This window comes from Gorilla gorilla, chromosome 19 (assembly GCF_029281585.2).
Source record: "Gorilla gorilla gorilla isolate KB3781 chromosome 19, NHGRI_mGorGor1-v2.1_pri, whole genome shotgun sequence".
Taxonomy (NCBI): domain Eukaryota; kingdom Metazoa; phylum Chordata; class Mammalia; order Primates; family Hominidae; genus Gorilla; species Gorilla gorilla.
In genome coordinates this window covers 31,127,806-31,145,166 of record NC_073243.2, presented here as the reverse complement: position 1 = coordinate 31,145,166, position 17,361 = coordinate 31,127,806, and the positions used below count along the sequence as shown (strand labels likewise).

The window sequence follows — 17,361 nt, the reverse complement described above, 5'->3', positions numbered from 1 at the left end:
GTGGCGCGATTTCGGGTCACTGCAACCTCCACCTCCCGGGTTCAAGTGATTCTCCTGCCTCAGCCTCCCAAGTAGCTGGGACTACAGGTGGGCACCACCACATCCAGCTAATTTGTTGTATTTTTAGTGGAGATGGGGTTTCACCATGTTGGCCAGGATGATCTCTATCTCTTGACCTCATGATCCACCTGCTTCGGCCTCCCAAAGTCCTGGGATTACAGGCATGAGCCACCGCACCCAGCCTTTCTTTTTCTTTCTTCCTTTCTTCCTTTCTTTCTTTCTTTCTTTCTTTCTTTCTTTCTTTCTTTCTTTCTTTCTTTCTTTCTTTTTCTTTTTCTTTCTTCCTTTCTTTCTTTCCTTCCTTTCCTCCTTTCTTTCTTTTCTTTCTTTTCTTTCTTTCTTTCAGATGGAGTCTTGCTCTGTTGCCCAGACTGGAGTGCAGTGGCAGGATCTTGGCTCACTGCAACCTCTGCTTCCTAGGTTCAAGTGATTCTCGTGTCTCAGCCTCCCTAGTAGCTGGGATTACAGGCACCTGCCACCATACCCAGCTAATTTTTTTTTTATCTTTAGTGGAGACGGGGTTTCGCTGCATTGGCCAGGCTGGTCTTGAACGCCTGACCTCAAGTGATCCACCGCCTCGGCCTCCCAAACTGCTGGGATTACAGGCATGGGCCACCATGCCTGGTCCCCCTTCTTTTTAAAACAAAAGATGTTATGGTATGTCATACACCTTGCTTCTTGGTTCCGTTCTTTTCTTTGCTTTTTTTTTCTTTTCCTTCCTCTTTTTTTTTTTTTTTTTTGACTTAATACATGGTGGAGCTCTTTCTGAAGTAAACTTTCTTGTTTTTCTTTCCTAGGTGTATGATATTTATGTATGTTCTATAATTGACTTGCCTCCTTTTGATGGGCATTTGGCATATTTCTAATATTTTATATTACATTGTTTTCATGAATAACCTTATTGTAAATGTGTTATTTTTCATATGTACAAATATGTCATTTCCAACTCTTAAGATATTTTTGTCTATTTCCTCATCCACCTTCATAGTTTTTCCTTTTTAAATGTTCATGATATGCTATCTGTTGTGTACACATTCATACCTATTTTCTCTTCATTAAGAATTACACCTTTACCGTGGTGTTCTTGGTCTTATTTAATGATTTTTTTTAACCTCAATTCCCGTTGTCTTTTTGTTTGCTTTGAATAACTTTGCCTTTTCCTTTATTTGAAAATTAATGGAGTTTTGTTTTTTTACTTTTTGTTTTGTTTTGTTTTTGTTTTTGTTTCTTTTTTTGAGATGGAGTCTTACTCTGTAGCCCAAGCTGGAGTGCAGTGGCACTGTCTCAGCTCACTGCAACCTCTGCCTCCAAGTCTCAAGCTATTCCTGTACCTCAGCCTCCCGAGTTAATGAGACTACAGGCGTGCACCACCACGCCCAGATAATTTTTTGTATGTTAGTAGAGACTTGGTTTCACCGTGTTACCCAGGGTGGTCTTGAACTCCTGAGCTCAGGCAATCGGCCTGCCTCGGCCTCCCCAAGTGCTGGGATTACAGGCATGAGCCACCGTGCCCTGCCTTTTTTGTTTTTTTTTTAAACTGTCTTTTATAGGAGTGATTTACGATTATTTTTCAAAAGTTTTAAATTTACAGAAAAGTTGCAAAAACTACCACATCTCCTTCACCCAGATTCCCCAATTGTTTCCTGCATTTGTCCATTATTTCTCTATACATATATAATTTTCTATTTATGTTTTTCTGCATGAGCCTCATTATCCCTAAGTACTCCAGAGGATACCGCCCCAAAGAAGGACAGCTTCTGTATCACTGCCATGTAGCCTCCCGGTCAGGAAGTCAGCGTTGATACAACACTACCATACAGTCCACAGACCCCATTCAGATTCTACCAACCATTACAACAATACCCTTTTTCCTCTTCTGATCCAGAAAACTCTCCAAGAACATGCATTGAATTTAGTTATCGTATCTCCTCAGCCTCCTTCACTCTGTAATATTTCCTGTTTCCTTCTCTGTCATATACTTAACAATCTTAAAGATCATGGAGGCTTGAGAGGAGATCGTGATAGAGCAGTGACACCAAGCTGCTTCCTCAGCTGCTGGCCATGTTTTATTTATTTGTTTTATTACACTGGAGTTAACTTTATAATAATCTGATAAAATTTATATGTATGTTTTATGTACTTTTTTCTATGTGTTATTTCACAATAAAGAAGGTTAAAAAATGAAGTTTGAGAATTTATATCAATGAATGTTTAAGATACCCTCAGGCAGTTTTTTCCATTTCAGTCTGAATACAATGAAGTGAATATTAAAAAAGGCAAAATAATACTGGGAAGCTCTTCTTTTTACCTAAATGCTCATAACCATGTCTTTTTATAAGGTTTTTCACCATGGTGCCCAGATAAAGTAATAGAGATTCCATTTTAGCAAAAAATATAGGTTTCAGAACTAATTTTCACTTTTCTTTTTCTGTGTCCCTTAGCTATAGTTTAAAATTCTTTTTGGTTTGTAATATGATACTGCTGTGGGGCAATATCCAAATTACTTTCCTCTGTTGTATTTCCAGAATGGTGTCGCCATCCTTAAGGGCAGGAATGTGTCAATATGACAAGAAAATATGCCTTGGTTAGGCAGTTATTTCTTATCATTAGTAGAAAAAATGCTTTGGAAGTTTTCCCTGGATTCTGACAAGCTTATGGGGAATATAAATATGAAACTGCTTAACAGCTTTGCATTTCCCTAGACTTGAATGCAACAGTAGTAGTGTCACCAGAAGAAATAGAAGTGTACAGTTTAAGTAACATTAACATTCTGAGCATATTCTTACATCTATAATGAATTTACATAGGTTATTGGTTTTCAGCTCATCAGAAAAAGATCTAAATGTATTCTATTTGTCATTCTTAGTGAAATCTCTTGGCATTCTTGTATCTCATACAAAAACCTCCAAAAGAAACAGCAGGGCCTCCATATATGATTCTAAGTGTTGTGGATGTCAGTGACATTTGTGTCTCTTCACAATCCCTTCCCATTGTGCTTTTCACCCTGACCAGGCTCCTGAACAAACCCAGGTTACAGATTCCTCCATCAGCAACATAGTCTCTTCGATTCCTTTTTCCAAAATTAGAACCATTTCCCATGCCACTCATCTGGTTTCTTAGTCCATTTAACAGTCCTGCAATTCAGATAGAGCAGATATGTCATTTAGACAACAGCAGTATGAATGTTTTTTTGTCTCTAGTCCCTCTTGATGAAATAATGAAATATGAAAGTACAGTTACACCATTGCTGATTAATTTTTTCATCTGAGTGCATTTGAGTTAGAGATAAATGAAAGTATTTTTAGGCTTATTGGAATGACTCATCGCTTTCTTCCACTTTTATCTGTATAATTCTGTTTTATTTCAATGCAGGTACAGCCTGACTATTTGGACTGGAAAAAATGATAACTATTCCGTTGAAGATTTACTTTACATTAGAGACCATTTTGACAAAAAACAAGTTTTCTATGACATCTTGGAACCACAAAACCATGAATTTAAACAAGCCATTGGAATCAAAGTTAATCTCTAAGAAGAAGATTCTCAATTATTTCCTGTGTTTTGGTTTCATAATCCTTCTCTCCATTGGTCTGAATTAATTACCATATAAATTATGGTTATTGATTGACGTTCCAAGTCATCTAATCAAGAAACGTTTATTGTGTGCTTACTCTGTGGGCATATGTCCTTATAATAGTGCACTTACATAAAAGATTTGGAAAGAAGAGATTTATTTACACAAGTGGCCTAGTCTAATAATAATTCAGGAAAATGATACTCTGCACCCCTTCATAAAAATAGTTTTGATAAGCTAAAGATGATTGGCAGAATCCATATGTCATAAAACAGGTATAAATCACGTGCTTGACACTTGCATTACAGAGATTATGAAAAATATGGTACTCTTTTCCTTTTTCCTAGAAAACTGGTTATTTCAGAGATAACAAAAAAGGAAGAGGGCTTTTAAAATGTTTTTAATTTTCACAGGGGTCAGCAGCTGTCTCATATCAAGATCTATTAATCCATTTCCTGAAACTATAGATTAGATAGATCTAGAATTTCCATGTGATTGGGAAGCATGCTAGTGGCTAAGTATTTTTTTATATTTCTTATTTCTATAGTATCTGATTTATAGTGATCAATATACTGTTGGAGAGCAGTTTTAGTCTTTGTTATGTATCATTTGTTTTCCAAGTTTCTTACTGCCACCACCTTCATTCAGGTCCTTGTTCTACTAGTAAAACTTTATGAACTACTTTTTTCATGGCTCATTCCTCACACTCTACTCAGAGATCTGAGTTTTTCTGCTAAACAAAACTTTCTTTTCTTTTTTTATTTATAATAATAATAATAATTATTATTATTATTTTGAGATGGAGTCTGTCTTTGTCACCCAGGCTGGAGTGCAGTGGCGTGATCTTGGCTCACTGCAGGCTCTGCCTCCCAGGTTCATGCCATTCTCCTGCCTGAGCCTCCTGAGTAGCTGGGACTACAGGCGCCCCCCCGCCACCACGCCCGGCTAATTTTTTTTTGTATTTTTTTAGTACAGACGGGGTTTCACTGTGTTAGCCAGGATGGTCTCGATCTCCTGACCACATAATCCGCCCTTCTCAGCCCCCAAAGTGCTGGGATTACAGGCGTGAGCCACCGCGCCTGGCCTTTTTTTTTTTTTTGAGACAGAGTCTTGCTCTGTTGCCCAGGCTGGAGTGCAGTGATGTAATCTTGGCTCACTGCAATCTCTGTCTCCCCAGTTCAAGTGATTCTCCTGTCTCAGCCTCCCGAGTAGCTGGGACTACAGGTGTGCGCCACCACACCCAGCTAATTTTTGTATTTTTAGTAGAGATGGGGTTTCACCATGTTGGCCAGGCTTGTCTCAAACTCCTGACTTCAGGTGATCCACCCACTTCGGCCTCCCAAAGTGCTGGGATTGCAGGTGTGAGCCACCATGCCCAGCCAAAACTTTCTTAAATACCTCTTTCTTTATGCCAAATCAAAAACCTTCAAGGGCTTAAACTCAATTTTACTCAGTTTTCCTCTTTCAAGACCCTTCATAATGCAGTCCCACCTAAAAGTCAGTTTGTTGTGCTCCAGCACAGTTCTTCATTTAAAAAATTTATTCAACATCAATGGTTTCTAGATCCTACTTTAACCATTAATCTTAACTGTTTAGTTATGTTCACTAATTGACACGTGCATGTTAGCTATGTCTCCTCAGCTAGACTGTAAATTCCTTTATGGCAAAGCTTCATGCTTAAGTATCTTTTACAGTGCCTGGCATAGTCCTGAGAAAAACATCCAGAAAAATATGTTGCTGCTTTGATTTATTAACAAATAATTTACTAGTGAATGTCCTAAAAGATGTAATTTGCCTTTTGTTAATCAACCATTTTTCTCCCAGAGAATAACATAGTTCTATATAGAGAAAAGATCTTGGGTTTTGAATTCAGACAGATTTTCTTTACAGCCCCACCTCTATCCCTTACTAGCCATAGACTTTGGGAAATCTTTAATGCCATTGACTCCAGGCTCACTTGTCTATAAAGTGGAGGTGGGGGAATAAAATTTCTCTTGTAGGGTTGTTGTGAGGATTATGTGAGATTCATGTAGTAGAGATATCTAGCTCAATGACATAGTGAATGCTCAGCAAAGTTACTCTTCTTTTAGACTTATCCTGTGATCATGTCCGTTATAGATAGATAGCACTAAGAGATACAACATCAAACATTGTAGACTTATAAATACTTAAAGACAATTATAGTATTTCCACTTGAAAATTCAGCTCTAGTCAAATGGAATGCTTCTTGTCAAATCATACCTAAAACTTTACTATCCATAGTTGTTTGCCAAAGACAAAAGGTGCAATTTCATTATAAAATTTCAACTGCTATAGAAAATAACTTTTTAAATTATAGTAAATTAATTTATAAATTTTCTACAAAGACCATGCATTACTAAAGACAGGTGAATTTATAAATAAACTGCCTTTTGTTGAAGTTCAAAGTAAAACTCACTTGTCCAGAATATTATTTTTACTACTTAATTGTCCTACCTTTGATAATTTTTTTAAAATATTAATATTATGGTAAAATTATATATTGAGAAATCTATAAGCCTGATATCACTTAGATTTTTTTTTTTTTTTGAGACAGAGTCTAACTCTGTCACCCAGGCTGGAGTGCAGTGGTACAATCTTGGCTCACTGCAACCTCCACCTCCCAGGTTCAAGTGATTTTCATCCCTCAGCCTCCCAAGTAGCTGGGATTACAGGACTGTGCCATCACACCTGGCTAATTTTTGTATTTTTAGTAGACAGGGTTTTGCCATGTTGGCCAGGCTGGTCTGGATGGAACTGCTGGCCTCATGTGATCTGTCCACTTTGGCCTCCCAAAGTGCAGGTATTACAGGAGTGAGCCACCGCATGCAGCCTCACTTAGATTAATATTTAAAGGTGTATTTTAAACTGTTCTCAGGAACAAAAACACATAAGAGAATTATAAAATGTATTCTGTTGGAAAGTAAAATTTTAATAGCTATCCATATGGAAAAAAATACCCTTGATCCCTACCTCATGCCATATACGAATAATTTGAGATGGATCTTAGGCCAAAATGTGAAAGCTAAAACCTTAATGCATTTAGAAGAGAATAAGGGAGAATGTTTTCCAGACTTTGGGGTAGGCATAGGTTTCTTGTAACCCGGAAAACACTAGCCATAAAAGGAAACATTGATAAATAGACTTTATCAAAACTTAAAACTTCTCAGAAAAGACACCATTGACACATATCTGACAGAGGGTATATTACTCCTCTAAACTATAAGAAAAAACCCCAAAAAACTGACTAAAAATGGGCAAAAGACTTGAATAGATACTTCACACACAAAAAGTAATTCAGATGGCCAAAAGAATATGAAAAGGAACTCAACAGTATTCCTTATTCAGGAAAGACAAGTTTAAGCCACAATAAATGCCAGTACATACCCACCAGAGAGGTTAATATTATAAGGACTAAAAACACCTTTTAGGAAAAAAAGGAAAACAGTTTGGCAGTTTCTAATAAAGATAAGTATATCTCTACCTTAAGACCCAGCCACTCTATCTGTGCCATATACTCAAGAGAAAAGAGCTCATGTATTTACATTAAAAGACTTGTAAAAGAATGTTCATAAAAACTTTATTCTTAATAGCCAAAAACTAGAAACAACCCCAATTTTCATCAGTAAGAGAATTTATAAATAATGATAGACTCATACAATGAAATTACTACACAGCACTAAAACAGTTTGAACTGATGTAACAATAAAGGTTATTAACAACATTATGCAAAAAAAGGCACAAATGAATACATATTCTCTGGATCCATTTATATGAAGTTAAAGAACAGTCAAAACTAATACATGGTGCTAGAAGTCAGAATAGTAGTAACCTATACGGTTCTGTGGGGTTTTGTCTGGGATGGAGCATGTTGGAACTTTTTTGGGTGTTGAAAATGTTCTGTATCTTGTTCCGGGAAATGGTTATTTTGATGTGTACATAGGCAAGGCAAAAAACTTATTGAGTTGTCACATTTAATATTTGTGCATTTTACTGTATGTAAATTATATATCCATTTTCAATAATATTTTAAAGGCCTTGATGTACAGAAATGCAATAGAATAGTATGCAGAAACTTTTTTAAATTTTTTATTTTTTTGATACAGCATCTCGCTCTGTTGCCCAGGCTGGAGTGCAGTGAAATGATCTCGGCTCACTGCAACTTCTACCTCCCAAGTTCAAGCAATTCTTCTGCCTCAGCCTCCCAAGTAGCTGGGATTACAGGCGTGTGCCACCACAGCCAGCTAATTTTTTTGACTTTTGGTAGAGATGGGGTTTCACCATGTTGGCCAGGCTGGTCTCGAACTCCCGACCTCAGGTGATCTGCCCACCTTGGCCTCCCAAAGTGCTGGGATTACAGGCATGAGCCACTGCACCTGGCCCAAGCTTTATTAATGTGGGAAGATGTTACAGCATACTGCAGGTTGTAAAAGAGCATATATATGGCCAGGCATGGTGGCTCACGCCTGTAATCCCAGCACTTTGGGAGGCTGAAGTGGGCAGATCACAAGGTCAGGGAGTTCAAGGCCAGCCTGGTCATCATAGTGAAACCGCATCTCTACTGAAAATACAAAAAATTAGCCAGGCATGGTGGCGGGTGCCTGTAGTCCCAGCTGCTCAGGAGGCTGAGGCAGGAGAACCGCTTGAACCCGGGAGGCAGAGGTTGCAGTGAGTGGAGATCACGCCACTGCACTGCAGCCTGGGCGACAGTGTGAGACTCGGTCTCAAAAAAAAAAAAAACATATAGATTTAAAGATATATATCTTTGTATGTGTAGAAAATTTTTGCAAAGAAGTTCAAATGCACAACATAATGGTTAAGTGCCACCTATTTTTTCCCTCTAAGTTGATGTCTAATATAGTGGTGTTGAGATCACATATCATCCAAAGGCTATTTCTCAAGAGTGGTAGAGTAATCCTAATTCCAGAAGAGACTTTAATAAGAAAATCAATTGTTCAAAAATTCAAAGGCTTCTAATAAAGAGTAGCTTATTGTCCTGTAAGAGTGGTATAATTTGTTAATTAGCCAGGTATGTACTTATCCAGTGGGAAATGATTAAAAGTAATTTGGAACAGTTTGTAATTTGCTTGTTTGTTGGAGTTGGGGTCATGGGTTGTTGTTGTTTTTGTGTAATTACAAAGAGAATTAAGTACCTAGTCAATATATAGACAAATGCTGTATCTCCAACCTTGTTATTTAGGGCAAGATCCAAGGGAGCTCCCAGACCTCAGCAGCAAGAGCTCGGTTTACAGTGTCCTAGTGTTTCACATCAGTGCCACTCTTACTCTTCATAGTAATTACCTCTTTATACCCATCAGCTTTTGGTCTGGGGAACCAGCTTGTCCAGCCACCTGTATCTTTAATGAGGGAATCTCATGTCAAGACATCACAGCTCAGTAGGAATTCGGGGGGCAGATGGGGAGAGAAGGGGCAGGCATCTAAGCAATGTCTGATGTGCTCAGGCTGCGTGAATAATTCCAAAATTGTCCCTATATGATTCAGAAATGGAGCTTACAGTAATCTAGTCATGGGAGAGAGACCCGTAAATGATAAGTTGAATATTTGCTAAAACTCCTATGATGGAATAACACATGGCTTGCGGTATAGTCCCCAAAGAGACAGCAGTCTATTTTAATTGGGAGGGAACACGAGCTGTGTCTTAAAAGATGAGTAAGATTCACTGGGTAGACTGACAGGGGAAGGACCTTTCAGACCCAGGCACCTGAGCCAAGTGGGAAAGAGCCTGATCGACCTGCTCAGAAATGTTTTTTGGGGCATCATACTGTGAGACAGAACCAGATTTATTTTCTGTAGTAAAGAGTTGGCTTCTTTTCTCTGAGGGAGTGGGAGTTATTGTACTACTTTAAGTAGGGAAGCATTATTATCAGTTTTGAATGTTAGAAAAGTGATTATGATGGTGAGAAGGAGGAAATCAATTGGGAAATTTGGAATCCTCAAAGTGAAAGAAGATGAAGGCCTGAATTAAGGTGACACCAAAAGGGGATGGAGAGGCTCAAGAAATAAAGGTTATGGCTGGGCGTGGTGGCTCACGCCTGTAATCCCAGCACTTTGGGAGGCCGAGGCGGGTGGATCACGAGGTCAGGAGTTCAAAACCAGCCTGGCCAGCATGGTGAAACCCCATCTCTACTAAAAATACAAAAATTAGCCGGGCATGGTGGCGCATGCCTGTAGTCCCAGCTACTCAGGAGGCTGAGGCAGAAGAATCGCTTGAACCTGGGAGGCAGAGATTGCAGTGAGCTGAGATTGCGCCACTGCACTCCAGCCTGGGCGACAGAGTGAGACTCCATCTCAAAAAAAAAAAAAAAAGAAAAAAGAAAAAAGAAAAGAAAAGAAAAAAGAAGTAAAGGTTAAAAACGGAGAATCTGTAGTTGAATGAGTAGTATGCGGGAGAGGGAGGAGTCTAGTATTTTTAGATTGGGTGACAGAGTGTCAGGTAATACCACTGACCCCATCAGGATGGAAAGGAGCCAGGTGTGGCTATATTTCTCAGTGGCTCGTTGATATTACTTCATACCAACTTGGAAAGAAAAATGAAAATCCTATCTGCCTGACCCTGAACTCACTCTAAGATACATTTTTTTTTTGTATTTAATCCTGCCAGTTTCTTTTTTTAAATTATTTTTTATTTTTATAGGTTTTGGGGGAATAGGTGGCATTTGGTTACATGAGTAAGTTCTTTAGTGGTGATTTGTGAGATTTTGGTGCACCTATCTCCCGAACAGTGTACACTGAACCCAATTTGTAGTCTTTTATCCCTCACCCCTTTCCCACCTTTTCCCCAAGTCCCCAAAGTCTATTGTATTATTCTTATGCCTGTGCATCCTCGTAGCTCAGCTCCCACTTATGAGTGAGAACATACGATGTTTGGTTTTCCATTCCTGAGTTACTTCGCTTAGAATAATAGTTTCCAATCCCTTCCAGGTTGCTGTGAATGCCATTAATTCACATTCCTTTTTATGGCTGAGTAGTATTTCTCATATATATATATATATACACATATATATATATATATATAGTTTCTTTATTATGCACTAATTGATCGGTGGGCTTCTGGGTCGGTTCCACATTTTTGCAATTGCGAATTCTGCTGCTATAAACATGCATGTGCAAGTATCTTTTTTGTATAATGACTTCTTTTCCTCTGGGTAGATACCCGGTAGTGGGATTACTGGATCAAATGGTAGTTCTACTTTTAGTTCTTTAAGAACTCTCCACACTGTTTTCCACAGTGAGTGTACTAGTTTACATTCCCACCAGCAGTGTGGAAGTGTTCTCTTTTCACTGCAGCAACGCCAACATCTATTATTTTTTGATTTTTTGATTATGGCCATGCTTGCAGGAATGAGGTGGTATTGCATTGTGGTTTTGATATGCTTTTCCCTGATCATTAGTGATGCTGAGCATGTTTTCATATGTTTGTTGGCCATTTGTATATCTTCTTTTGAGAATTGTGTATTCGTGCCCTTAGCCCACTTTTTGATGGGATTGGTTCTTTTCTTGCTAATTTGTTTGAATTCATGGTAGATGCTGGACATTAGTCCTTTGTCATATGTATAGATTGTGAAGATTTTTCTCCCACTCTGTGGGTTGTCTGTTTACTCTGCTGTTTCTTTTGTTGTGCAAAACTCTTTAGTTTAATTAAGCCCCAGCTATTTATCTTTGTTTTTATTCTATTTGTTTTTGGGTTCTTGGTCATGAAATCCTTGCCTAAACCAATGTCTAGAGGATTTTTCCGATGCTCTTCTAGAATTTTAATAGTTTCAGGTCTTATATTTAAGTTCTTGATCTATCTTGAATTGATTTTTGTATAAGGTGAGAGATGAGGATCCAATTTCATTCTTCTACATGTGGCTTGCCAATTATCCCACCACCATTTGTTGAATAGGTCGTCCTTTTCCCACTTAATGTTTTTGTCTGCTTTGCTGAAGATCAGTTGGCTATAAGTATTTGGGTTTATTTCTGGGTTCTCTATTCTGTTCCATTGGTTTATGTGCCTATTTTTATACCAGTACCATGCTGTTTTGGTGACCATGGCTTTATAGTATAGGTTGAAATCAGGTAGTGTGATGCCTCCAGATTTGTTATTTTTGCTTAGTCTTGCTTTGGCTATGTGGGCTGTTTTTTGGTTCCATATGAATTTTAGGATTGTTTTTTCTAGTTCTGTGAAGAATGGTAGTGGTATTTTGATGGAAATTGCATTGAATTTGTAGATTGCTTTTGTAATCCTGCCAGTTTCTTAAAGACCATCCTTCTCCCCCAGTGCCTCCTCTTGTAATGTCTACCACATATTTGAATGGTTTCAAGGCTGGGCACAGTGGCTCACACCTGTAATCCCAGCACTTTGGGAGGCTGAGGTGGGAGGATCCCTTGAGTCCAGGAGCTCGAGACCAACATAGCAAGACCCCATTTCTATGAAAGAGAAAAAAAGTTTTTTAGTTATTTCATAATATTAAACAATAAAACTATCCACATAATTCTACCTTCAGAGTGGAGAGAAAGCAGGCAGAGCTTGAAAGGGGCTCACCCAGCCACCTCTCCTCTCAGGAAAGCTGCCTTTGGTTTCTATACTTCTGCTTGCCAGAGAAGCCGATCTAAATCTGGCAACTAAGCTGTTCTGGGTTTGATTGCTACTGTTGAATCTTCACTGAAGCTGGTCATTGCCCCTTTCTTCTTTATCCCTTCCTTGCAGTGAAATAATATAATCAAGTTAAAAAATTTTAATTGAAATATTCAGTGTGAGAGTCTGTTGCCCTTTGTCAGTTCAGGGGCTAATGGGAAAACTCTGGCTTAGAATAGAGTGAGCTCTTCAAGCAGCCTATGCAGCTCTGCCCCCAGTCTGGGGCAAGGAGTGTTTCTTGACTTCTCCAGGCAGTTGTGTGGGCTTTATCCCGATGCTGCCTCTTCCAATGGCTGTGGGCAAGAAAGTCAAGCTGAGTGCAGTGGCATGTCCCTGTAATCCCAGCTACTCAGGAGGCTGAGGCAGGTGGATTGCTTGAGCCCAGGAATTCCAGACCAGCTAAGTACCTGGTGGTGCACCCCAATCCTTCATTCTTGGGGGTTCTGAGGCCTTGATACTCCTGCTTGTGTATAATTGAGATAATCTACATTTGTGTCTGGCCATGATAGTATAAAGGGGTGCCCAGTGGGTTCCTCAGATTCCACCCATGCTCCTTGTAGCTCCTTTTTGCGGTTCTGAGAATCACTCTAGCAAACACCATGACCCCTTTATCTTTATCTCCTATGAAGGAAATTGGAACGACCAGGTAGTTATCTCAGCTTCCATTTCAGGGGAACTACCATAGTATCCTTTGGTGGAAGTATTCTTCCCTTGGAGGCCAAATTATTGATAGCAGTAGTATCAGTATCAGTAGGGCTCAGAGTTGCAGGGGTAGGGTAGCAATATTTTTTTAATTGACAAGAAAATCCTTTTCAGAATGTATTCAACTTCAATCATTCGTTTTCAACTTTTTCTGCTAAATCTGGAACTGTTAGTAAGGATTGTCTCAAAGAACTGTCTTTTCAAAAAGACTTTAAAGATTATTCAGTAAATGGAATCTTTTTTGTTAAATCTCTGATTTAACCTCTCCTCTTCCATGTCCATCTCCTCTTCCTCTTTCCAAAAGTGGTGACTCAGGTCTTCCTAGGACAGGCTTTTCCATAGATAGACAGCTCCAGTAGCTAAGAGAGAACTGAAATATTTCTGTAACTTAATTTTCTGGTTCTAACTTATCTTTATTTGGAGGATTCTGAATAGGTCATCACATTGGTTCTTTTAGTATCTAAGGCCAGCCATCTAATCTCAACTGAGTCTTTTTATCTCCAAGCTAAGCAACAATTCTTTTACTTATTTAAAAAAAAGTTTTAGATTCTATCATTTTTCATCTTTTACTGCATATTCTTTAGTTTAAGATGTGGTATCTAGAATTAAAAACACTATTTCACATTTGATCTATGAGTGCTAAGATTCAGGAGTAGACACTGATTAAATAATGTAGTCAGGCTGTTAGCACTCCCAACAAACCTGCATTAGCTAATTAACTGCCATTTTTCCCCACGTTGTTTCAAATGAGGATCATTAAGATGGAAAGCATCCCTTCAGTGATTATGAGAGACGTAAGAGAGAAATAAAGGTTTTATTACTTACAGGTCCTGCGGTACACAGCATACCTGGAGCCCACATGCAGGGATGTCAAGGAGTGCACGGAGAGAGAGAGGAAGGGACCCGTGGGTCAACGCCTTTATTGGGTCCAGGGTGTTAGCCAAACAGGTTTCCCAAGGGGAGTTTGAATTGGTGAGTTTAAGGTAATCAGGCATGGGTTCTAGGAGGTCACATGGTGACTAAGAGGTGACCGCTGTGGCACATATGCACAATCCATGTGGAGTGTGAGTGTCAGTGGGGCCATTTAAGCAGGGTGTATCTAGTTGTTCCATAGGGAAGTCACCAGGAAGCAGTTACATAAGGTAGATATCCGGATCGACCAGGCTGAGGAACTGGGAGGCGGTGTAGAACTAGTAGTGTGTCAAGGGTGACTGAATCTTGCTTCTGGTATGAGAAAGTCCAGCTTATATTCAAAATGGATGCTGAGGTAACATAAGATTTTAAGAATTCACTAAACATATAAATTGCTGATCATCCTAATCTTATACAACTGATTTCAAAACCTAAATATGGGTATTTATGATGCTTAAGCTTTAGGTTTTTTGTTTTGATCCATTGTTCCAGCTAATCAACACTCTTTTGGATTGTTTTTGCGATTTGTCATGTTAGCTATTCTTCCCAGTTTTTCCTTTCCTGGCCTTCTCTTTAAGAATGATCACCTGAGGTCAGGAGTTCGAGACCAGCCTGACCAACATGGTGAAACCCTGTCTCTACTAAAAATCCAAAAATTAGCTGGGCGTGGTGGTGGGCACTGGTAACTCCAACTACTCAGGAGGCTGAGGCAGGAGAATTGCTTGAACCTGGGAGGTGGAGATTGCAGTAACCGAGATAGTGCCATTGCACTCCAGCCTGGGTGACAGAGTGAGACTCCATCTCAAAAAAAATAAAAAAATAAAAAAATAAAAAGACAAAAAAGAAAAAAAGAATGATAGATATTCAGGCCGGGTGCAGTGGCTCGTGCCTGTAATCCTAGCACTTTGGGAGACCAAGGCAGGTGAATCCCTTGAGGCCAGGAGTTCAAGACCAGCCTGGCCAACATGGTGAAACCCCATCTCTACTAAAAATACAAAAATTAGCCAGGCATGGTGGTGGGCGCCGGTAATCCCAACTACTCAGGAGGCTGAGGCAGGAGAATTGCTTGAACCCAGGAAGCAGAGGTTGCAGTGAGCCAAGATTGCACCATTGCACCCCAGCCTGGGCAACAGAGCGAGACTCCATCTCAAAAAAAAAAAAAAAAAAGAATGCTAGACATTCAAGCTGAGCACAGTGGCTCGTGCCTGTAATCCCAGCACTTTGGGAGGCCAAGGCAGGCAGATCACTTGAGGCCAGGAGTTCAAGACCAGCCTAGCCAACATGGTAAAACCCCGTCTCTACTTAAAAAAAAAAATTTAGCCAAGCGTGGTCGTGCACGTCTGTAGTCCCAGCTGCTCAGGAGACTGAGGCAGGAGAATCGGTGGAACCTGGGAGGCGGAGCTTGCAGTGAGCCAGATCAGGCCACTGCACTCCAGCCTGGGTGACAGAGCAAGACTCCATCTCAAAAAAAAAAAAAAAAAAGAATGGTAGACATTCAAAGAAGGTACACAAAGAGACAGGATGTCACCTTGGGGAGGCCAGTGGGCAGCGCCAATAAATCTGGTGGGTTTGTGATGGTCTACCATCTGGCCCTCTTGGAGAATTAGAAATGGGATCTGAGGAATATTGGCATAAGGCTATTAAGCTCGAATATTATCATCCCCAATTGCACTATGTCTTCTTGTTTTAAAATGTAGGTGACACGGTTTGGCTCTGTGTCCCCACCCAAATCTCATCTTGTAGCTCTCATAATTCCCACGTGTTGTGGGAGGGGACCCAATGAGAGGTTATTGAATTATGGGGGTGAGTCTTTCCCAGTGCTGTTCTCGTGATAGTGAATGGGTCTCAGGAGATCTGATGGTTTTAAAATGGTTTTAAAAATGGGAGTTTCTCTGCACAAGCTCTTTGCCTGCTGCCATCCACGTCTTGCCTTCCAACATGATTGTAAGGCCTCCCCAGCCACATGGAGCTGTGAATCCTATTAAACCTCTTTCTTTTGTAAATTGCCCAGTGTCAGGTATGTCTATCAGCAGTGTGAAAACGGACCAACACAGTAGGTTTAATTATTATTCAGGTATGGTGAGGCCAACAGATCAAGAGACAACTGATATTGGCTGGGCGCAGTGGCTCCCACCCCTAATCCCAGCACTTTGAGAGGTTGAGGTGGGCAGATCACTTGAGGCCAGGAGTTCAAGACCAGCCTGGCCAACATGGTGAAACCCCATCTCTACTAAAAATACAAAAATTAGCCAGGTGTGGTGGTGCGCATCTGTAGTCCCAGCTACTCAGGAGGCTGAGGCAGGAGAATCTCTTGAACCCAGGAGGCCGAGGTTGTGGTGAGCCAAGATTGCACCACTGCATTCCAGCCTGGCGATAGAGCAAGACTCTCAAAAAATAAAGAGACGACAAACTGATATTGAAAAAGAGTTTGTTACTCCCAGTTCCCAAGAGGAAACGGGGTTGGTAGCAAGGATGGTGGGGGGGGATCACACTGTGCAGCACCACATGTGGAGAACCCAAGTTGGTTGGGAGGCAGGAGGAGCAAGGGGGAAAGTTGGGAAAGGGGCTTTATTGTGGTTTCGGTGGGAAGGAATGGGCAAGGCAAGATAAGCAGGTTTCCGGTTGGCTCATTTGAATAACTTCAGTGGGCTCTGGGGTGTAGGAGCTGTCTCTAGCTGTCTGGTTCCTGGCCCTGGGGTGATTAGGACAAGGGATGGCGACCCAGAGTGTGAGAGCCCTGTGAGAGCCTGATAAAGGAGATGTTTGGGGCATGGGCTCTGGATTGGTTGTTTTGCATATGGAAGGTGTGCTCCCTGGGTGAGCTGTTTTCTATCTCTAGGAATTAGTTAATCCTAGGAGGGGCTGTCCCTCCAGTGTCGGCAAGGTCTCAGGATGTCAAAGGCTCAAGAAATACAAAAATTAGATATGATGAATACTCTTACCAGCCTAACAGGCTTATTCTCTCCTTTAAGCAAGCAATATGGGAATCAAATTATTAAAAGGCTACACAGTGGGTGATTAATCAGAATAAGGGTAGTTTTATTTGAAAATTTATAAGGTTCAACTTACTAGATGCCTGATGTGGCTTGGCTGTTCCACCTCAAATCATCAGGCATTAGATTCTCATAAGGAGGGCACAACCTAGATTGCTAGCATGCGCAGTTCACAATAGGGTTCGTTCTGCGAGAATGGCATGCCGCTGCTGATCTAACAGGAGGCAGAGCTCAGGCGGTAATGGGAGCAAGGGGGAGTGGCTATAAATACAGCTCACCGCTCACCTGCTGCTGTGCAGCCCGGTTCCTAACAGGCCATGGATGGTACTGGTCTGTAGCCCAGGAGCTGGGGAATCCTGCTCTACAGAGTTTCCAGCCTCAGAGATGAAGCATCCCCTCTGTAAGTCAGAAAGAAATTATTCAAGTAGGAGAATTAAAACAGGATCACAGAGAGGGAGGCTGAA

General features: G+C 40.4%; 1 protein-coding gene across 4 annotated transcripts in view; it reads left to right on the top strand.

Moving 5' to 3' along the window:
- FAM151B (family with sequence similarity 151 member B) overlaps positions 1 to 8,654 on the top strand; it is a 59,314-nt gene extending 50,660 nt beyond the window's left edge. For all 4 annotated transcript variants that reach the window (XM_055366946.2, XM_031003366.3, XM_063700666.1 and 1 more), the window contains one exon: positions 3,433 to 8,654. In XM_055366946.2, the coding sequence (XP_055222921.1) occupies positions 3,433 to 3,592 (160 nt within the window). In that variant the 3' untranslated portion in view covers positions 3,593 to 8,654. The remainder of the gene's footprint in view (positions 1 to 3,432) is intronic.
- Positions 8,655 to 17,361: the final 8,707 nt, after the last annotated feature.